Source organism: Labrus bergylta, chromosome 2, assembly GCF_963930695.1.
Source record: "Labrus bergylta chromosome 2, fLabBer1.1, whole genome shotgun sequence".
Lineage (NCBI taxonomy): Eukaryota > Metazoa > Chordata > Actinopteri > Labriformes > Labridae > Labrus > Labrus bergylta.
Window position 1 is genome coordinate 26,243,463 of NC_089196.1, and position 16,153 is coordinate 26,259,615.

The 16,153-nt window shown below is 41.8% G+C and overlaps 2 protein-coding genes across 6 annotated transcripts in view; both read right to left on the minus strand.

Annotated features, from left to right (window-relative positions):
* Positions 1-1,500: 1,500 nt before the first annotated feature.
* On the minus strand, positions 1,501-4,792 carry atoh1a (atonal bHLH transcription factor 1a). Its single transcript, XM_020643442.3, has 2 exons — positions 3,479-4,792; positions 1,501-3,171 (listed from the first exon to the last, which is right to left on the minus strand). Exons 1-2 carry the CDS (start codon positions 3,747-3,749, stop codon positions 2,399-2,401), a joined length of 1,044 nt encoding a protein of 347 aa, XP_020499098.1. The 5' UTR covers positions 3,750-4,792; the 3' UTR covers positions 1,501-2,398.
* Positions 4,793-7,805: 3,013 nt separating this feature from the next.
* The window catches only part of grid2 (glutamate receptor, ionotropic, delta 2), a 519,407-nt gene continuing 511,059 nt past the window's right edge, over positions 7,806-16,153 (minus strand). For 2 of the 5 annotated variants that reach the window (XM_065950252.1, XM_020643448.3), the window contains exon 16: positions 7,806-10,862. In XM_065950252.1, coding sequence (XP_065806324.1) covers positions 10,410-10,862 — 453 coding nt within the window. In that variant the 3' untranslated portion in view covers positions 7,806-10,409. Of the gene's footprint in view, positions 10,863-13,278; positions 13,587-14,097; positions 14,188-16,153 lie in introns of all 5 variants that reach the window. The other 3 variants (XM_065950263.1, XM_065950266.1, XR_002278273.2) reach the window with 3 other exon arrangements.

Here is a 16,153-nt window from a genome sequence, read left to right on the forward strand (position 1 = left end):
TGTCTGCAAAGTCAAATTAGCCTAAGTTTTGAAAATAAGAAGAAGAAGAAGAAGAAGAAGAAGAAGAAGAAGGAAAGAGGTTATCTCACGCAGGCAGACTCTGCGTGAGCGTGCGTCCATATCCACATGAACGTATTTGTTCAAGTTGATGGAGAGAGAAAGAAAAGAGAAAGAACAGAGGAGGAGGTGTTCTGACGTATGTGTGTGTGTGTGTGTGTGTGTGTGTGTGTGTGTGTGTGTGTGTGTGTGTGTGTGTGTGTGTGTGTGTGTGCAGCTCTTTCTTTAGTTGAGAAAGTGTGTTCCCTCTCGAGTCAGGTCCTCGGGGACACGGTGGGGACCCGCGAGCGCTCACCAGCTGACAGCGCGTGCTTCACTGAGGCCATCCAACACCTCGGCCCACGAGCCTGCCAACAATAGCCTGAAATTAATGCATTCTCCCCATTACGAGAACTGGTATTCACCATTCTCCCCATTACGAGAACTGGTATTCACCAAATGGACGAGATGGCAAGAGTTCAAGAAGACAAAAGAAAAAAAAAAACTTTTCCCCAAGTGAGGAGAAGATTATTGCAAGTGGAGTAACATTGTGAGATAATTTAATGCAGCGTATTTCTCTGGGTAAAAGAAACACAAAACTCAAACTGGACTGCAGGCCAGGGGGCGCGTGCACATGCAGCATATGGCTAGCGAGCGCGTGTAGGACACGTTTCACGTTGCTTTAAGTTTACTATAAATTACATAAGAGGAGATCAAGTGTTACGAGTTTCTGTAATTAAATGGAAATGCCTGCTGGTGTTTTTAAAAATGTAGGCTGTAGATCAGTATCTTATAAAGAGTAAAAACACACTTTGAACACTTTAAAGATCCACAAACCAAAAACCTGATGATACTGATTTTACTTATTTAAAACTTTGTCAAACAACGTTATAGATAATTGTTATTAAGTCATTTTACTAAAGTGCCTGTCTTACTTTTGCACAAGTTATTTGTATTAATACTTTAATGCGTGTTGTTATCTAACGCCATTGACAGTATTATTATATTCGTATAATATTAATTATAATAATAAAAATAAAGATTTCCAAAAAAACAAATAAAGGCCTCCTTTAAAAAATAATAGAAACATGCTCTTTTTTGCCAAACTGACTTCAATTATAAACACATCACATCTAACCGATTATTATTATTATTATTATTATTATTATTATTATTATTATTAATAGTAGTAGTAGTTGGCCTATTAGGAGCAGTAGTAGTCATTTTGTTATTATTTGTATTATTACTTTTACCACGTTTGTTATTATTATTATTATTATTATTATTATTATTATTATTATAACTATTATTGTTATTATTGGGTGTTGTGTTAATGGTAAAGGCTATAAGTAATATTATGGGTTTTTTTTGCTATTGGAACATTTTAGGTGGAAAATTTGAATGTTTTATTTTTGAAATAGTGTTTCAAAAGTTCCTTTTAATAATCGAAAAAAAAGATGAATTCAGACAACAGTGACAAGGAACACGTTACGTTTAGTTTTCTTTTTTATTCTCAAAATCAAATAAACAAAACAATAAATGGCAAAACGATAGCTTTTCTCAACAAATGCAACTATTGAGTTATAAAAAGCAAATCAATTAAAACATAAGCAATAAATATCAATGTCAATTAATCTCATCCAGTGAAAGCAAAAGACACACCAGTTCAACTGAAGATACAAAAAAGAAAAATACAAAAGAAGGCAGCAGTGATGGCTACATTAAATAGGCTATTTGTCTGGAATTGGCAGTACTACACTAGAAAACAAAGAAAAACAATATTTTATTTATGGTTTGAAAACAAAATCGCATTTCTCAAGCCTCTGGCTCGTTTGTCTTTATAAAGTGCACATCATGAACTTTTGAAGTTGCAAAACTAAATACATTATAAAACAATAAATCACAACAAAAATTATTTTAGCTACAAAACTGTTTTCAAAATAACATTTCAGCAATTATCCATAAAGATATGAATTTGTGGAAGACAGCTTTTTGGTCGGAGTGACGTGGGAGATACCCATGGCAGTGCTGCGCGCGACATGGCAGAGGGGTCTTCCAGCCACGTCTCCATGGAAACTAGAAATTATAGGATAAAGGCCTTCATCTCTTGGCAGAACCGAATTAGGCCTATCACACTTTAAAAAAAAAAAAAACATTTTTAGATTAAGCTACAAGTTGATAAAATAGGCTTTGATTGTTGTTTCAAATGTAATGACGTTTATGAAGAAGCTTTTTATCTCCTAAACCACTTTTTTGTTAGCAACATAGAGAATAGGCTGTGTTGACACCATTTACAGAATGCTTGAATGTTGAGCTCTAAAGTGGAATTAAAATAAAGTCTGTTATTCTTGTTTTGAAGCGTTCAGAAAGAAACGTTGTGGTGAGGGTGGTCGTCTTCTTCACTTGAGTGCAGCTCCATCGCTATTTCATCCGAGTCACTGAAGTGGGAGTGGGGGGAGAACTCTCCGTCGCTCCGGGGAGACGCTTTCCTCCCTCCTGCCCGGCTGGAGGACGAAGGAGAGGGCGAACGCATCGCTTCTTCCACCATGGCAGAAAACGAACAGTCGTCGAATGAGGAGCGAAAAGGCATCCCGCTGATGTGGACAGGTAAGCTGCTACCTGAGACGGGCACAGGAGACGGAGAAACCCTGTCCTTCGTCACGTCTAGTCCAACTGCGGATAAAGGCATGATGTCACACTTTGGCGAGTTGTTGTTGTTGTTTTTGTTGTTTGACGCGTCGTTATTGCTGTTTTTGTTGTTGGAGGAGACCGGACCTTCAAGCAGATCAGCGAGAGCGTTGATGTAAATCTGCGCCATCTGTAAAGTCTCATACTTGGAGAGCTTCTTGTCATTGTCAAACGCCGGGATGACGCTGCGCAGCTCGTCGAACGCGTGGTTCAGCCCGTGCATCCGCCGTCTCTCGCGCGCGTTGGCGGCCACGCGCCTCTGTTTGTGGACCCCACCGGTGGATTTGCTGGACGGGGCTCTCTGTCTCGTGTCCACCTCGGGCCCGGTGACCATGCCTTTGAGACGGCACAGATCCCTGACTTTGATGGAAGAAGAGGAGGGGCTCTTGGCAGTTTTTCTGTAGCTGGGAGGGCTGGGATGGCCAGAGGACCCCGGGGAGCCACTCTCTGAAAGATGGAGAGACACATTTAGGCTACTGAACTGGAATGGTTTGAAAACAAATGAATAAAAAGTGCTTTATTTTAGGTATTTAATGTGCCTTACATATGAATAACATGAATCTTATAGTAAGAAAATGCAGTTTACACTTTAGCTCCCTGTAAAATAAAGTAGTTGTTCATACAGTAGACAGACAATACGCCCTAAAGAACTTAAATTACTTCTGCATATCCCAAAGGACCTATGCCTGTTACATGCAGAAAAATGCTTACTGCTATAAAAGTATAGTCTATATGAGCAAGCAAAGTTTCTCACCTTGGTAGGAGCCGGTGCTTGAGCTTGGCGAGTGGCGCAGGTATTCTGGTGAAGTGTCGTGTGCCGCGCAGGTGCCAGAAGGCTGCATGAGAGCCAGCCAGGCGCGTGGGTCAATGCCGCTGTCCACGAGCGTCAGTCCAGGTTCGTAGCGGGACTCCTCGAGCTGCTGCTCTCCCCCCTTCTTCATCACTCTCTGGCTCTGCTGCTTCAAGTCGAGCACTGCCACCTCTTGTGCGCCTTTGCTCCACTCTTCCATCATTTCAACATCCATGTTTCCAAGAGCGTCAAAGAGGGCAGGCCGATGTGAAGTTACAATCGCTGAAAGTTTTTTTTGTTGTTGGGAAAACTTCTTGAAGGCACGCTATGACTATGACTGTCGCGTGCGGGACTCCTTCTCTGGTGTCTCGCGGCGCGGCGTCCGTTTAAAAAGCGGCACGCGTCCGGGAGCCCCCCTCCTCGCGCTGGTCGCGTGTTGACGTCCAATGAGAAGTCTCGTTAAAGCTCGAGAGAGTTGATTATGGGTCCCCCCGAAGTCGGACTGTTTATGATAACGTTACAATTTGAGGAGTGTTTAACGCAAAGGGAGGTAAGGGGAACCTCCCACAGGACGCACGTGCATGGGGTGGTGACGGTTTTAGGTATGGAGCGTGGACAGCGCGAGACGTGCGCTGCTGTGACAGAGTTACTACCTGTCCACATCTGAGACACGAGAGAGGCAGGGGGAGGAAAGTGGGGGTTATTGCTCAACTGTCTTTACTGTATCCCACATCGCATCTCCGTAAACGTTTGTATCCCTCTGGACGATGAAGCCCAAAACCACGTTTAACGTTTTCAATCCAAAATGTCAAGTCAGGAATAATAAGGAAGAAATACAAGGAAGATCACAAATCAACCACAGGTGTTAAAAAAACTGAAAGGAGAAGTACCCCAGCCCCAATCGGCACAGAGTAACTTATATTAGGCTTCATCTCAGCACAAACGAAAATATAGCAAGGCCCTTTCATCCACCAAAAGTGACTAATGCAATGAACAAGTTGTAGAATGAGGGAGGAAAATAACGTGGGCTCATGATACTAAAGATCAAAAGTCAGCTGGAATTAAAAAAAAAAAAAAAAAGGATGGTTAAAAAGTTTTCGGCTCCTGGGGCTCGCGCGCTCATTGTCAATTCATTCAGTCTGAGATGATCTCCAGTTTCCATTTTTCTTTTGTAGGGGCTCTAAAAACCTTTTGATGTGGTCCTCGGAACGCCCTGTCGGTAAAAAGGGCTTCACAGGGAACGGAAACATGAGCAGGGGTCTCGTACTGACACGAGCTGTATGTGGTGCGCAGTGGCGACTGTAAGCATTGAGGAGAAAGTATATACAAACACACACACACACACACACATACACGCGCGCACACACACATACACGCGCGCGCACACACACACACACACACACACGCACACACACACACACACACGCACGACCTGTAGGCTACTATACAGCAGTGATAATAAAGGCCTACGTCTTATCTTATTTCCAAAATGTAGTCATTTTACCCTGATCTGATATCTGAATACCGTTTCAATTCATTAGGCAATACGTTTTATTGAGATCTGAAATAGGTCAAAGGAAATGGGTGTAGACAATACAAATAAACTACGAATTATAGCTATTAAGTGAACCACCTGTAGTCTACTGATCAAAGCAACCACGCTTAATGAGACGCAAACTGAAGGCCTTACCTGGCAAATGGACAATGGGCTAATTGCTGGGTGGTCATATAGCCATTTAACCTAATTGCCACGGTCGATTAAGGCTAAGAAGGATACAATCCGCAATACAGGATAATAAGGTAAAATGGTCAAGGAGGGCAGTATAGCCTACCTGTTGCATCCCCCTCCAAGTCCCTGTTTTCGGGTGACGTAGTAACCTAATCAGTCAATTCGAACCAAACGTCACAAAATAGCTTGAAATAAGTAGCCTCATGACCACAAACACATAACATGTGAACTTTGACACAGCAGTTGCGCTTTAATAGGCCTAAGTTCATTCTTAAAACTATATGGGCTTTTGGTCCATTTTCTGAAACGACACGACACCTATGGTGTGAGAAAACATCATTCGTGTGAAAAAAAATCCCATAATTTCAGAGATATTTCGACATCAATCTTTGCTATTTTTTATTCATGTATTCATCATGGGGACGTCTTGCAGGCTAGAGGTCTGGCGCCGAGAGTTCGCCCCCTCGTCCCACCTACAAGTCCCCCCATCCAACGGGCCGGGGCCGGGCTCCTGAAGCTACCGACAGGTTGGATATTGTAGCTGGCGATTATTAAAGTGTCGCAGCCACAATAGAGACTCTATGTTCCATTGGACACGCCTGGGGGGCTCCCCGAGGGGGGAGGGGGAGGGGGAAGGAGGGGAGCTCCCATTCCAATGCGCGCGAGGAGTCTACGTGCTGCCGCTTCTCTTTCCCGTCTCCTGGGAGACCGGGGCGTGACGGGCACGAGACTGGAGTGAGGAGAGCTGGACAGGGGTTTCAAAATGATACTGTGTCCTTCACTAAGAGTACTGAATCCATGATGTTGTCTTTGGTGACGTGCCAAAACAAACATCACTCTGAAGCCTCAATATGTGTCTCATATGACTTAAATAACTATTTAGGCCTAATGAGCAACAGATAGGCCTCTATAATATTCTAATTTTAACACTGCTGCCATTTGATTAAAGCTGTTTCAAGTTACTTTGATTTAAAAAGATATATCTGTAACAGCCCAGTCACCTTACTGCTGCTTGCTATGTGCTTGTTGTATTTTAAGTGTTGATCAGTGCAGCACAATTAAAGCCTGTGCAAAAGTATGGAAAAAAAAAAATCACACTTTTTTGATTAAGTAAATTTTCCTGGCGTGCTAATGTTGTCTATGTCCATTGAATGGTCCATTTCTATTGATTAGGGTTATAGTTAGGCCTATGTATCTTTTATATTGTGGTATCATGTCTCATGATAACTTCAAAACATTTAAATACAATTACATTTTACTTAAAAAAAACAAAAGAAAAAACATACAAAAAGGCTCCAGGTAGTATACCCATAACAAACACTTTGGGGATAACGATAAAGAGGATTGAGGCTTCCATCAGATGCCAAATATCTCTTTATACAATAACGACAACATTTGTAGTTTGACTTCTAGTCAGCTGTTACTCAGATGTCTCAAAGTATCATCAACATCTGACATCTAACTTTTTAATTACATTTTAAATATTTTTTTGTAAACATCTGCCATTCATCTTGTTGTGCAGCACAAACTGAGTCAGGTAGATTTGGGGGCTAAACAGTGCCACCCCCTGGTTAAAATGGGGAGCTACAATGTAGTGCTCCACTGAACTTGACAGCAGCCTTCCTCAGCAGTGTCTCTATCCAGCTGTTAACAGCAGCATGCAGGCCTTTGAAGTGATAGCCTATTTGAAGTGAAAGACACAAAAGCTTAGCTCATGCTTGAACTTAAAATCCATTCAATACATAAAAACCTTCCTGATCACCTAAACTCATTTCAATGTTTTTTTTTTAATTCACCCCTTAGCTTAACTTCCAAGAAAAGTTCCCTATTTAATCTTTTCACCTTAATAGTTTAATAATACATAGGAATAAATGGTTTTTCATCAATTATTAAATAATACAATGTCAGCATTAATAATAAAATCAACTAGTGCATTTGTTCTCGATCAACTGGCTTTGAACATGAAAAGATCTAAATTGCAGAGGCATGCAGGTTAACACTCTCCTCTCATTTCTGTCTCAAAGGTGATGCTTCTCATGCAGGTTCAAGCATTAAAACTGGATTTTTATTGAGACATTTTGAATCAACAAACAAGATATCCATAGCTGCTGATTGAAGAATGTTGATAAAATCAACAACAACAACATTGCAATTAGCGAACTTGTTTTAAAAATCAAACAAGTACTTACCCGTGTCTCTGTCAGCTGTCCAGTAATTAGAGCCTTGCAGAGAATGTGTGAGCACTTTACTTGGAAAAGTAGATCCTCTTCTCACAATACAGACAGAACACTGCTGTGAGGGAAAACATGATAGCATTCTTTCCAGTTCTATGTGTCCATGTGTCACCCATACCAAAGTACATTGACTCTGACAGAATTGAAAAGAAATTACAAAAGTTTGTCGTGAACACAGAAAGGAGTGAACCCCTTATTAGCACAATTTAGAGCAGAAGTCACTATCGCTTACAAAATATGATTATGTTAGAATTCTGAATTTGAATACTGTTTAATAAATGTAAATTAATAAATGTTTGTCTAGCAAAAACAACAGATACCATCCCACTGTAGAAAACCTGTTTATTAGACAAATTATACACAGAAAGCTTTGCCACTTGTAACAGAGGCCCCAGTTTGTTCAGTTTTTGAATAATATGCAACACATACAACAAAATAGGCCTATATTAAATACTGTACATCATAAAGTTTTGAAAATTATCAAGTAAATCCTGTAGTTCTATGTCTGAAATTAAAAAATGTTAACAGATAGCGCAAGAGCAAGTTTGTGCATGCTTTCTTTTTCATCAACTTGCCGCTTTTTGTTATTTAGCCAGCAAATCATAAAATGAACTCAAGATGACGTGAGAAAAGCCGAGTTTGTGTCTTTATGTGTTTAAGTCGACCATGGGCAGAGAAAGGGAAACCAAATGCAATAATGTGGCTGCTAAACTCAACACTAAAGCTCGTCATGATATACTCTTTTTTTCTTTTTGTTAAACAAAAATAGCATCAACATGTAAAATATACATTTGTATAATGTCTCTTTCATTTATACTAAATAAAACCTTTTAAATGTCTGTGTCCTATTTGTCATTCAGTAGCCATACTGTAGCCTAATATAAGAAAAGAATGCCTAAGAATGCTTTGCTTTAAAACACTGTGGCTTGACTGAGTTCTCTACGCACAACATTTTGCAGTTTTAGTTCTTAAAGATAACAAACCGAAAACTTGATCTAAACAACTAACATTATCAATTATTAATACAGTGTTAGTGAAAAAGATTTGGTTCCATTTAACCCCCCCCGATCCACAAAATATTCCTTTAATGCTATTAACGGACCTTTTCCCTGCAACCCCCGCCCCAAAATGCACCTTAATGGTCTCATTTGAATTAATTGGCACTTTAAAAAACAAGTCATATAAACAGTACCCTTAACATTACAGACATGAAATAAAAGGATATTTCGGACTCATGGCATCAAAGGCAGCCGTTGGGTTCAGATGGCCGTTGTCTCTTCATGACATTCTGATGACCCTGAAGCACAACCACCGATTTGCTGCTCTGAAATGCTTCCAGTACACGGTGATATTTTTCGTTAGCTGGAAGTTAGGGAGGGTACAGCTAGCTAGTTGACATATAAGGCTGGTACTGAAGATGCTGCTGCGATGGCTTCTCCTCAACACACATTGAGCTCCCATCTCACCACTTGAACCTGATTCATGACCTCCGAGAATGAGCCTTTAAAACACCCAGGTCATGGCAGCACGAACTTAAGCGAAACAAAGAAAACTCAAAAGTAAAATGACTTAATGATGCAAAACCAGAGACTACAGCACTCATTTAGCAGTTTTTCAAAGTTTGCCGAGAGAGAAAATAAAAACAAGTAGACAGCTCAGAACAATGTTATTTTTTTTGTACTTCCTGACCAAAACACATTCCACGCATTAAAATCTATTTTTTCAAAAACAAAATTCAATAAAAGACATATAATAAGCATAAGTCTTTCGGCTTGTCTTTTATGTATTTTTTTCACCCAAGTTGTTTTTTGTATCTTCCCTTTTAAGTATCCCTCTGAGAGTCTGATCTCACCTTGACTTGAAAAGCAGAGAGCACAGTACAGGTGAGATAAGAAAAAGGTCAGATCTACATACAATCACTTACAGGTCTGTGGGCACTGGTACAGTGCAGTGGGACTGACAAAGAGTCTTTAATGCGCATCAAAATGGCGAAAACAGTTTCAGGCTGATGCACCAAAATGGCAGAAAAAAGTTTTAAGATCGACACACCGAACTGGTGATTGTACGGTGTCATACCGCTGCACTGACATGGCGTTTCAGTGGTTTTTTTCCAAACCGATGCACCATGATGGTGTCAACACGCGTTCAGCTGGAAAGTCAGGCCACTGTGTGGACACCTTCTTGGAGATGCTCACACATTTAGAACCCCAGGTTATGCTCGAGAGATACTCAGTATGGGCTCCCACATTGTGAAAAGGCAGAGAAAAATGTGGAATCTTCCAGAATTCACTGAGATGGGACCTTCATAAGGGGCTTCAGAAAAAAACAACTATTATATATTTATTTTTTAACCAACTCGCCCCATAATTGCTTGGTAGTGTGAGCCCCATGGAGTTGATGCATGGCTACTGAAACCAACAGGTCTCCACCATTGGCTGCCCTGGAGCTCACAGAAAGTGTTTCCTGTGGTTGGAGAAGTGTAAAGTAAACCTCTCAGGTGGGGTTCAAAACGCAATAGTCAAGTCGTCTCCATTATACGGGGCAGTCCCCATATCATACAACACAAACAATAATAAAAGATCCCCTTCCTCACGTATTCCCCAAAAATAATCCCCCAAACAATCACGAGAACAACAACAATAAAGCAAAGAATCAAGCTCCACCGTCTCCATTCCCGTTTTGCACCTCACCAGCATGGGGGAAAAGGAACGCCCAAACTGACCTCCGCCTCCTCCGTCTTCTCCACACACAAAATGGTAACACCCAAGCAGAAACCAAAAAAACATTAAGATTCCTATGTACACGGATCTTCTGACTTTTTAGCGTAGCTTATTTGTTCTATCATCCAAAGACCGACCCTTGCCACCTTGACTCCTCCATCTGCTCCACCTCCTTCTCTTCCTCCTGAACCACTCGTATCCTTAGCAGCTCCTCATATAGAGGTGCCCCTGTCTGGATCATTGCCGTATCCAAAGTTGGGTCCTGGACCTGTGGGCTGGTAGGGGATGGAGGACATTGTTTTAATGGGGCTGCGGAAGAAGCCACCGTTGGGGGCCCTCTGCCTGAAAGGACCCACCCCGCCAGTCCGGTGGTCCTGGAGGACGCCGCCGCTACCGAAACCAGCGGAAAACCCAGCGGCGGCTTTGGCAGAGAGGCTGCGGCTGAGGGTCTGGATCTGCTCGGGGATGAAGGTGGTGGTGGTGATGTGGGTGTTGCGGAAATCGCTGATCTGCTCGAGTGCCTGGCGCGCGGCCGGCAGCGCATCCATGTCAAGGGGAGTTAAATCGACGGAAGAGGTGGAGAACTGCTTGTGGGGGCTTTCATCCTCGGTGCACAGGCTGTTAACCCGGCGGTGTAGGTGCTCCAGGTCGATCTCCTTATCGTCCTGCAGGTGGGGAGGGATGGGGAAGGAGAAGAGGAAGTGGCCATGATATATGGTTAAAGGAAAGAGAAGATAATGGGAAGGAAATTCGAATGAGTATCCGAGAGGGGAAGAATGTTGGAAAAAATGGATAAAATAGAAGATCCAGGGACAATATTTCCAGATATAATGATGGAAATAGGGTGAGGAGTGTCGGAGGAAGATTCAAGGGAAGTTAGGAGAGAAAGGAGTGTGGGTTGTGCAAATAGAGGAGTAAGGAAATGGAGAGAACAGTGTGTACATGCAGAGAGGATTTATTCAGAGAAGAAGGTAGTGGGTGAAGATGAAGAGTATTTGTATTCAGCAATAAGGATGACATCCATTCGACCAGAATCAATGGATAATAAGAAGGGAGGTGAAAGCAAGAAAAGGATGTCGGACAATAACGATGATTATGTCACGGACAAGCGTGTGGTTAAAGGTTTTAGCGCAATGAAAAATGAGTTAAAGTTGAGGTAGTTAAGTGGTGGATGAGAGCGAGGGTGGAGCAAAATAAAAGGAATAGATACATGTTTGATGGGCACAGTTAAACATGAGATGTTAAAGAAAGCAGGGAGGGTGAGAAAAGAGAGGAGGGGAAAATGGAGGGAGGGATAGAGAAGCACACTCTGAGCTGTGGTCAGGATATCGAAGAGAGAAACATACACAGACTTAAGATTTTAAAGGGCTTGGAATACACACTGAACACACATTGCATTCATGCTGTGTGCTCTGCGATTCCAGGGTACATTATCGGCACAACTGTTATAATATAAATATGACTATTACTATAATACTTTTCCTGCTTCTTGTTGGAATTGATTTAAACTGAATTCTTGCCACCAGGGTCAAAACATTCACATTGAGATTGACATCTCCTTTTCAAGTGAATTTCTTCCAGGTCACATAAGATAAATCACTACAGCTGTCATGTCATTTTTTATCATCAAATAGGTTACTCAACTTCAATCAAACATCATTTAACAGCCAAAACAATCTTAACAATTCCTACTTCAGACAATCACATACATTATAACCTTAAACTTTAACTTACAGTTAAAAGTAAAATGAAACTTATGGTAACTGTATCCACATTTAATAACTTATCCACATAATCTAAAGGATGGTGACACTCAGTGGAAGGTGTTTCATGCTTTTACTGGATTAGGAAGAGTGGACAGTGGTGCAAAGGAGCTGAATTTGCAATGTCAGAGGTGAGGATATAGAGAGGAGAGGTGAAAGAAGGGCTTTTTTTACCCATAAAAAAACTTGTGTCCACACATATGACAATGTGCTTTTCTTTTTTCTTTACAGAGGGTAGGAGGAGTCTCAGGAGTGGGTGGTGGGAGGTGCGCGGTGTCACATAATTCACACTTTCTAGAAATATTGTTTGGGATAAGTCAAACGGGGGGTTGTGAAGGAGGTGGGGGTCACATTATTTGAGGGTAAAGATAAAGTTACTGACCGTGTCCTTCGTATCTGGGGGGTCTGGAGGGGGCTCTGGACCTACTTTGTGTAGCTCACGGGAAGAGGGGACCAACACTGGTGCCCCCTGGTTGCCATCTAAGGGAGGGACGGTGGGAGGACGGGGAAAACGAGGGGGCGCTATTGTTTGTCGTGACACTATCATACACAGACTGAAGGGTTGGGGGGGGGGGGGGGTTTCCATAGGGTACAGTTGGTGTCAGATAAATGAAAGGAAGTGAAAGAGAAGAGTGAATCACAAATGATCAGATTGCTCTCTGTGAAAGGAGACTAACGGGGGTAACTATATGGGACAGAGGTGAGGAAAAGGGGGGTAATTTTTTTGAGGGGAAACAGCGGCAGGAGAGAGGTTGTAATGTTTCCCTTTCTGTATGAGTTCCCAACTGTTAAGGCTTACTGTAACATTAAGAGAAGTCAACATTGATCAACACAAGTCTAAAAAGCCTGAAATGTATCTAAATATACATCTCTTCTTTATTCTGCAATGCAAAGGCTTTATTCAGGACAAAAAAGCCAAATTTACACCACATACTGGTTTTTGGCTTCATTTTTTATTACAAGGTTGTACAAAAATCTCTAAGTAGCATATATAGTAGCAAATAAATACTTCAATGCAGGTTCTACCTGAATATTTAACTTTACAGAGCAAGTTACTTTCACCATCCATTCAAAGATGATGCTCTTGTTGTCCCTGGATGGAGAGACATTGCCCTCTACTGGCAGAATGGTGTAATTGCAATATACCAGTGTCTATCACCTTTTCAGAGAAGTTCTTCTGCTTCCAGCAGAGAGCTGTGGTATAACTTTGAACATCAAAGCTTGAACCCTGCTCTAGGATATCCATCATTTATCCTTATACATTATTATTCATAAACCTTTACATTTAAAACAACATCTGTCTTCCAGCATTACTAACCAATGATTCATTTATATCCTCTATTGTATGTATAACCTTGGGGTGGGAGGTGAGGTGGTGAAGGTGGTCATTCTCATTTTGGGGGTCAGCTCGGAGGGGTTGGTGGGTTCGTAGGAGTGCTGCACGATCAGGGCGCAGGGAATGTCGCAGCATGCTGGGGGCTGGTAATGGGTGGCGGTGGGGGCAGTGGTGGTGCCGGAGTTGGGGTTCTGGTTTTGGGTCTGACCGCCCCGGGCAAGAGGGTGCTCGTTGGAGCTGTGAGGGCACGGATCGGCAGCTTGTCTGACAGATGGGCCATCTGCCTGTGTCTGGTGTGAGTGTGTGATGTGCAGGTATGTGTGTGTGTGTGTGTGTGTGTGTGTGTGTGTGTGTGTGTGTGTGCGTGTGTGTGTGTGTGTGAGAGAGAGAGAGAGAGAGCAGAGGGGACAGGAGGAGAGAGACAGAGAGAGAGAGAGACAGAGGGAGCATGATGGAAAGGAGGTGTGGGATTATTTGATTTAAATGTGTGTTTTTGTGTTTGTGTGCATGCAAATTGAGTGGGAGGATAAAAACAAGCCAAAAGAAATAAAAATAAACAAGCCAAATAGACCGACAGGCAGACACCCAGGCAGACAAACAGCAGACAGAGGAGGGATGATTGACAGACAAGTTCAGGCAGATGGTAGGATTGGAAGGTGGAGGAGAGAGAGAAGTCAATTGGAGAGACAGACGGGTGGGGAGTGAGCGAGAAGAGAGACATGGCAGTCAGTCAGCACACACAGTTAAGCAGGTCGTACTGTGCCGTGTCCTCAGAGAGACATTCACACAGTAGTTATATACCTGGAAAGGGGAGATGTTTAAATGGCATTTTGTATTGCTCTCTCCCTCTCTCCCCCTCGCCCGCTACACCCCTCAACACAGAGTACTTATCTACAGAAACAAAACAAAAAGGCAATATGAGAGCTTTGAGCCACAGGGACACAGATCATTATATAGAGTTAGAGCGAGTAGAGCAGCAAAACCACAAACTTTTAAAGTAACAGGTCAGCTTTTTTTTTTAGGTGTACCAAACAGGATGGTACACAAAGGGAGTGCTTGCTCTTATCACTCTAAACCTACATGGCTCATATGAAATATCAGACATGGTCAAAACCACAGATACTACCATTATGGAAGAGTTCTGACAGCGTATGTCTATTTGCCAATGTCAGCATGATTAGCATGATAGCTACTTTTAGTTCTGAATTTTCGAGGTGCAGTCGGTTGCAATGACAGAACTCTTTCATACAAACCTTTGGTAGAACATTCAAAGGCCCCATTAAGAGTGAAGCAATGCAGAAACCATGTTATGTAAGTAGGTAGGTCTCAGAAAATTGCCTACAAAAAGGCTTTACAAACTGATCTAGATGTCAAAGTTTAGATTTTGTACTTTCATAAACATACCTAGGCACCAACCCAACATGAGTTCAGATGCTTCTGAGCACGGTAAAAGTGTAGCAATCAGGAGGAAAACAACCTACATTCAAATATGTCGGTGAAATTCATGTTTACGTGTTACTGAAGGAAATATATCCAGGAACAAAAGTACTGTTGTGCACTGTTGCTGTTTGTTATTGATCTAATGTTTGAACTATCAAGATCCCAAGAGGGAAGGGATGACTTGCAGGTAAGACTCTTACACAACCCCCTTTTTAAAAATGTATTATTGTGGGTGCTTGTCCTTGTCAAATGTCCTCCATCGCAATACACTTCTCATCATTTGTGACCCACTTTTGTCAGCTCTGTCAAAATGTGTGTATTTTTGTGTTTGAGCGTGAAAAAGCTTGGAATAAAAATAAAAGAAATATTCAAAGCAAACTGTTTACACCGAGCAGCAGGCTCACAGATAACAATGTAAGCCATTCCACAACAGTCAACACAGAGCCAGAGCACAGACACAAACACTGACATATAGCCCACAGTCAGAAGCTGTTACCATAGCATCACAGCATACAATATGGATGTAAAGGCGTGTACAGACATGTGCAGTATGTGGTTATGCATGTTTTAGTATGTATAAGAAACACAGAGACACAAACACAGCTGAGAAGTATCAAGAGTTTGAACAGTGGATTTTTCTTGTATGAGGGAAGCATTTGTGTGGCAGGTGGTGATGGTTGTTTTGGACTCTCAGTCTGCTAAATGAATGTATGAATTGTTCCAGCATTGCCCATTTAAGTGAATCATATCCATTTTAATTTGTGCATGTGTCATTGAGAGTGAGTCATGACGGCCAGTGCTTATGAATCATGTTTCAAACAAAGTGAACAAATGTATTTCCTGCATCAATGGGTTTCATGGTATGATTTTATGTGACACAAAGTGTGAGCATTCGTTATATCCAAACAAGCCGTACATGACGGAGGAGGCAGGCTAAATGTGGGGCGGGGAGGGGGGGTTGATGATACATCTGCATGCAAGTGAGGGTGTGTGTGTGTGTGTGTGTGTGTGTGTGTGTGTGTGTGTGTGTGCGCGTGCGTGCATGTTACTGAACAAGCGGACATATTTGGAAAGTTTTAGCCAACATCAAATGAATCTCAGCCTTTTGAAGTTGTAATAAGAATTAGCCATGTAAGAGTACTTTTGTTTTTATTAAAGCTCCTGTTACAAACATTCGGGTTGTGTCAATTTTGGAGCCCCCCTGTGGACAAAGCAGGATGAGTTTTCTCTTTGCTGAGCTTGCCCTGTACATGTTTTTTTAGACATAGTCGAACACTGTTACTTATTTCAAAGGTCTACTACATAAGTCAATGAGAAAAATAAAAAAGGCTGTTTTGGCGTGACACCTACCCTGCTGCAGGATTGACAAGCATTAAAAATAGCTTTATAGAAATAATAAACATTCTTTCTAACAAAC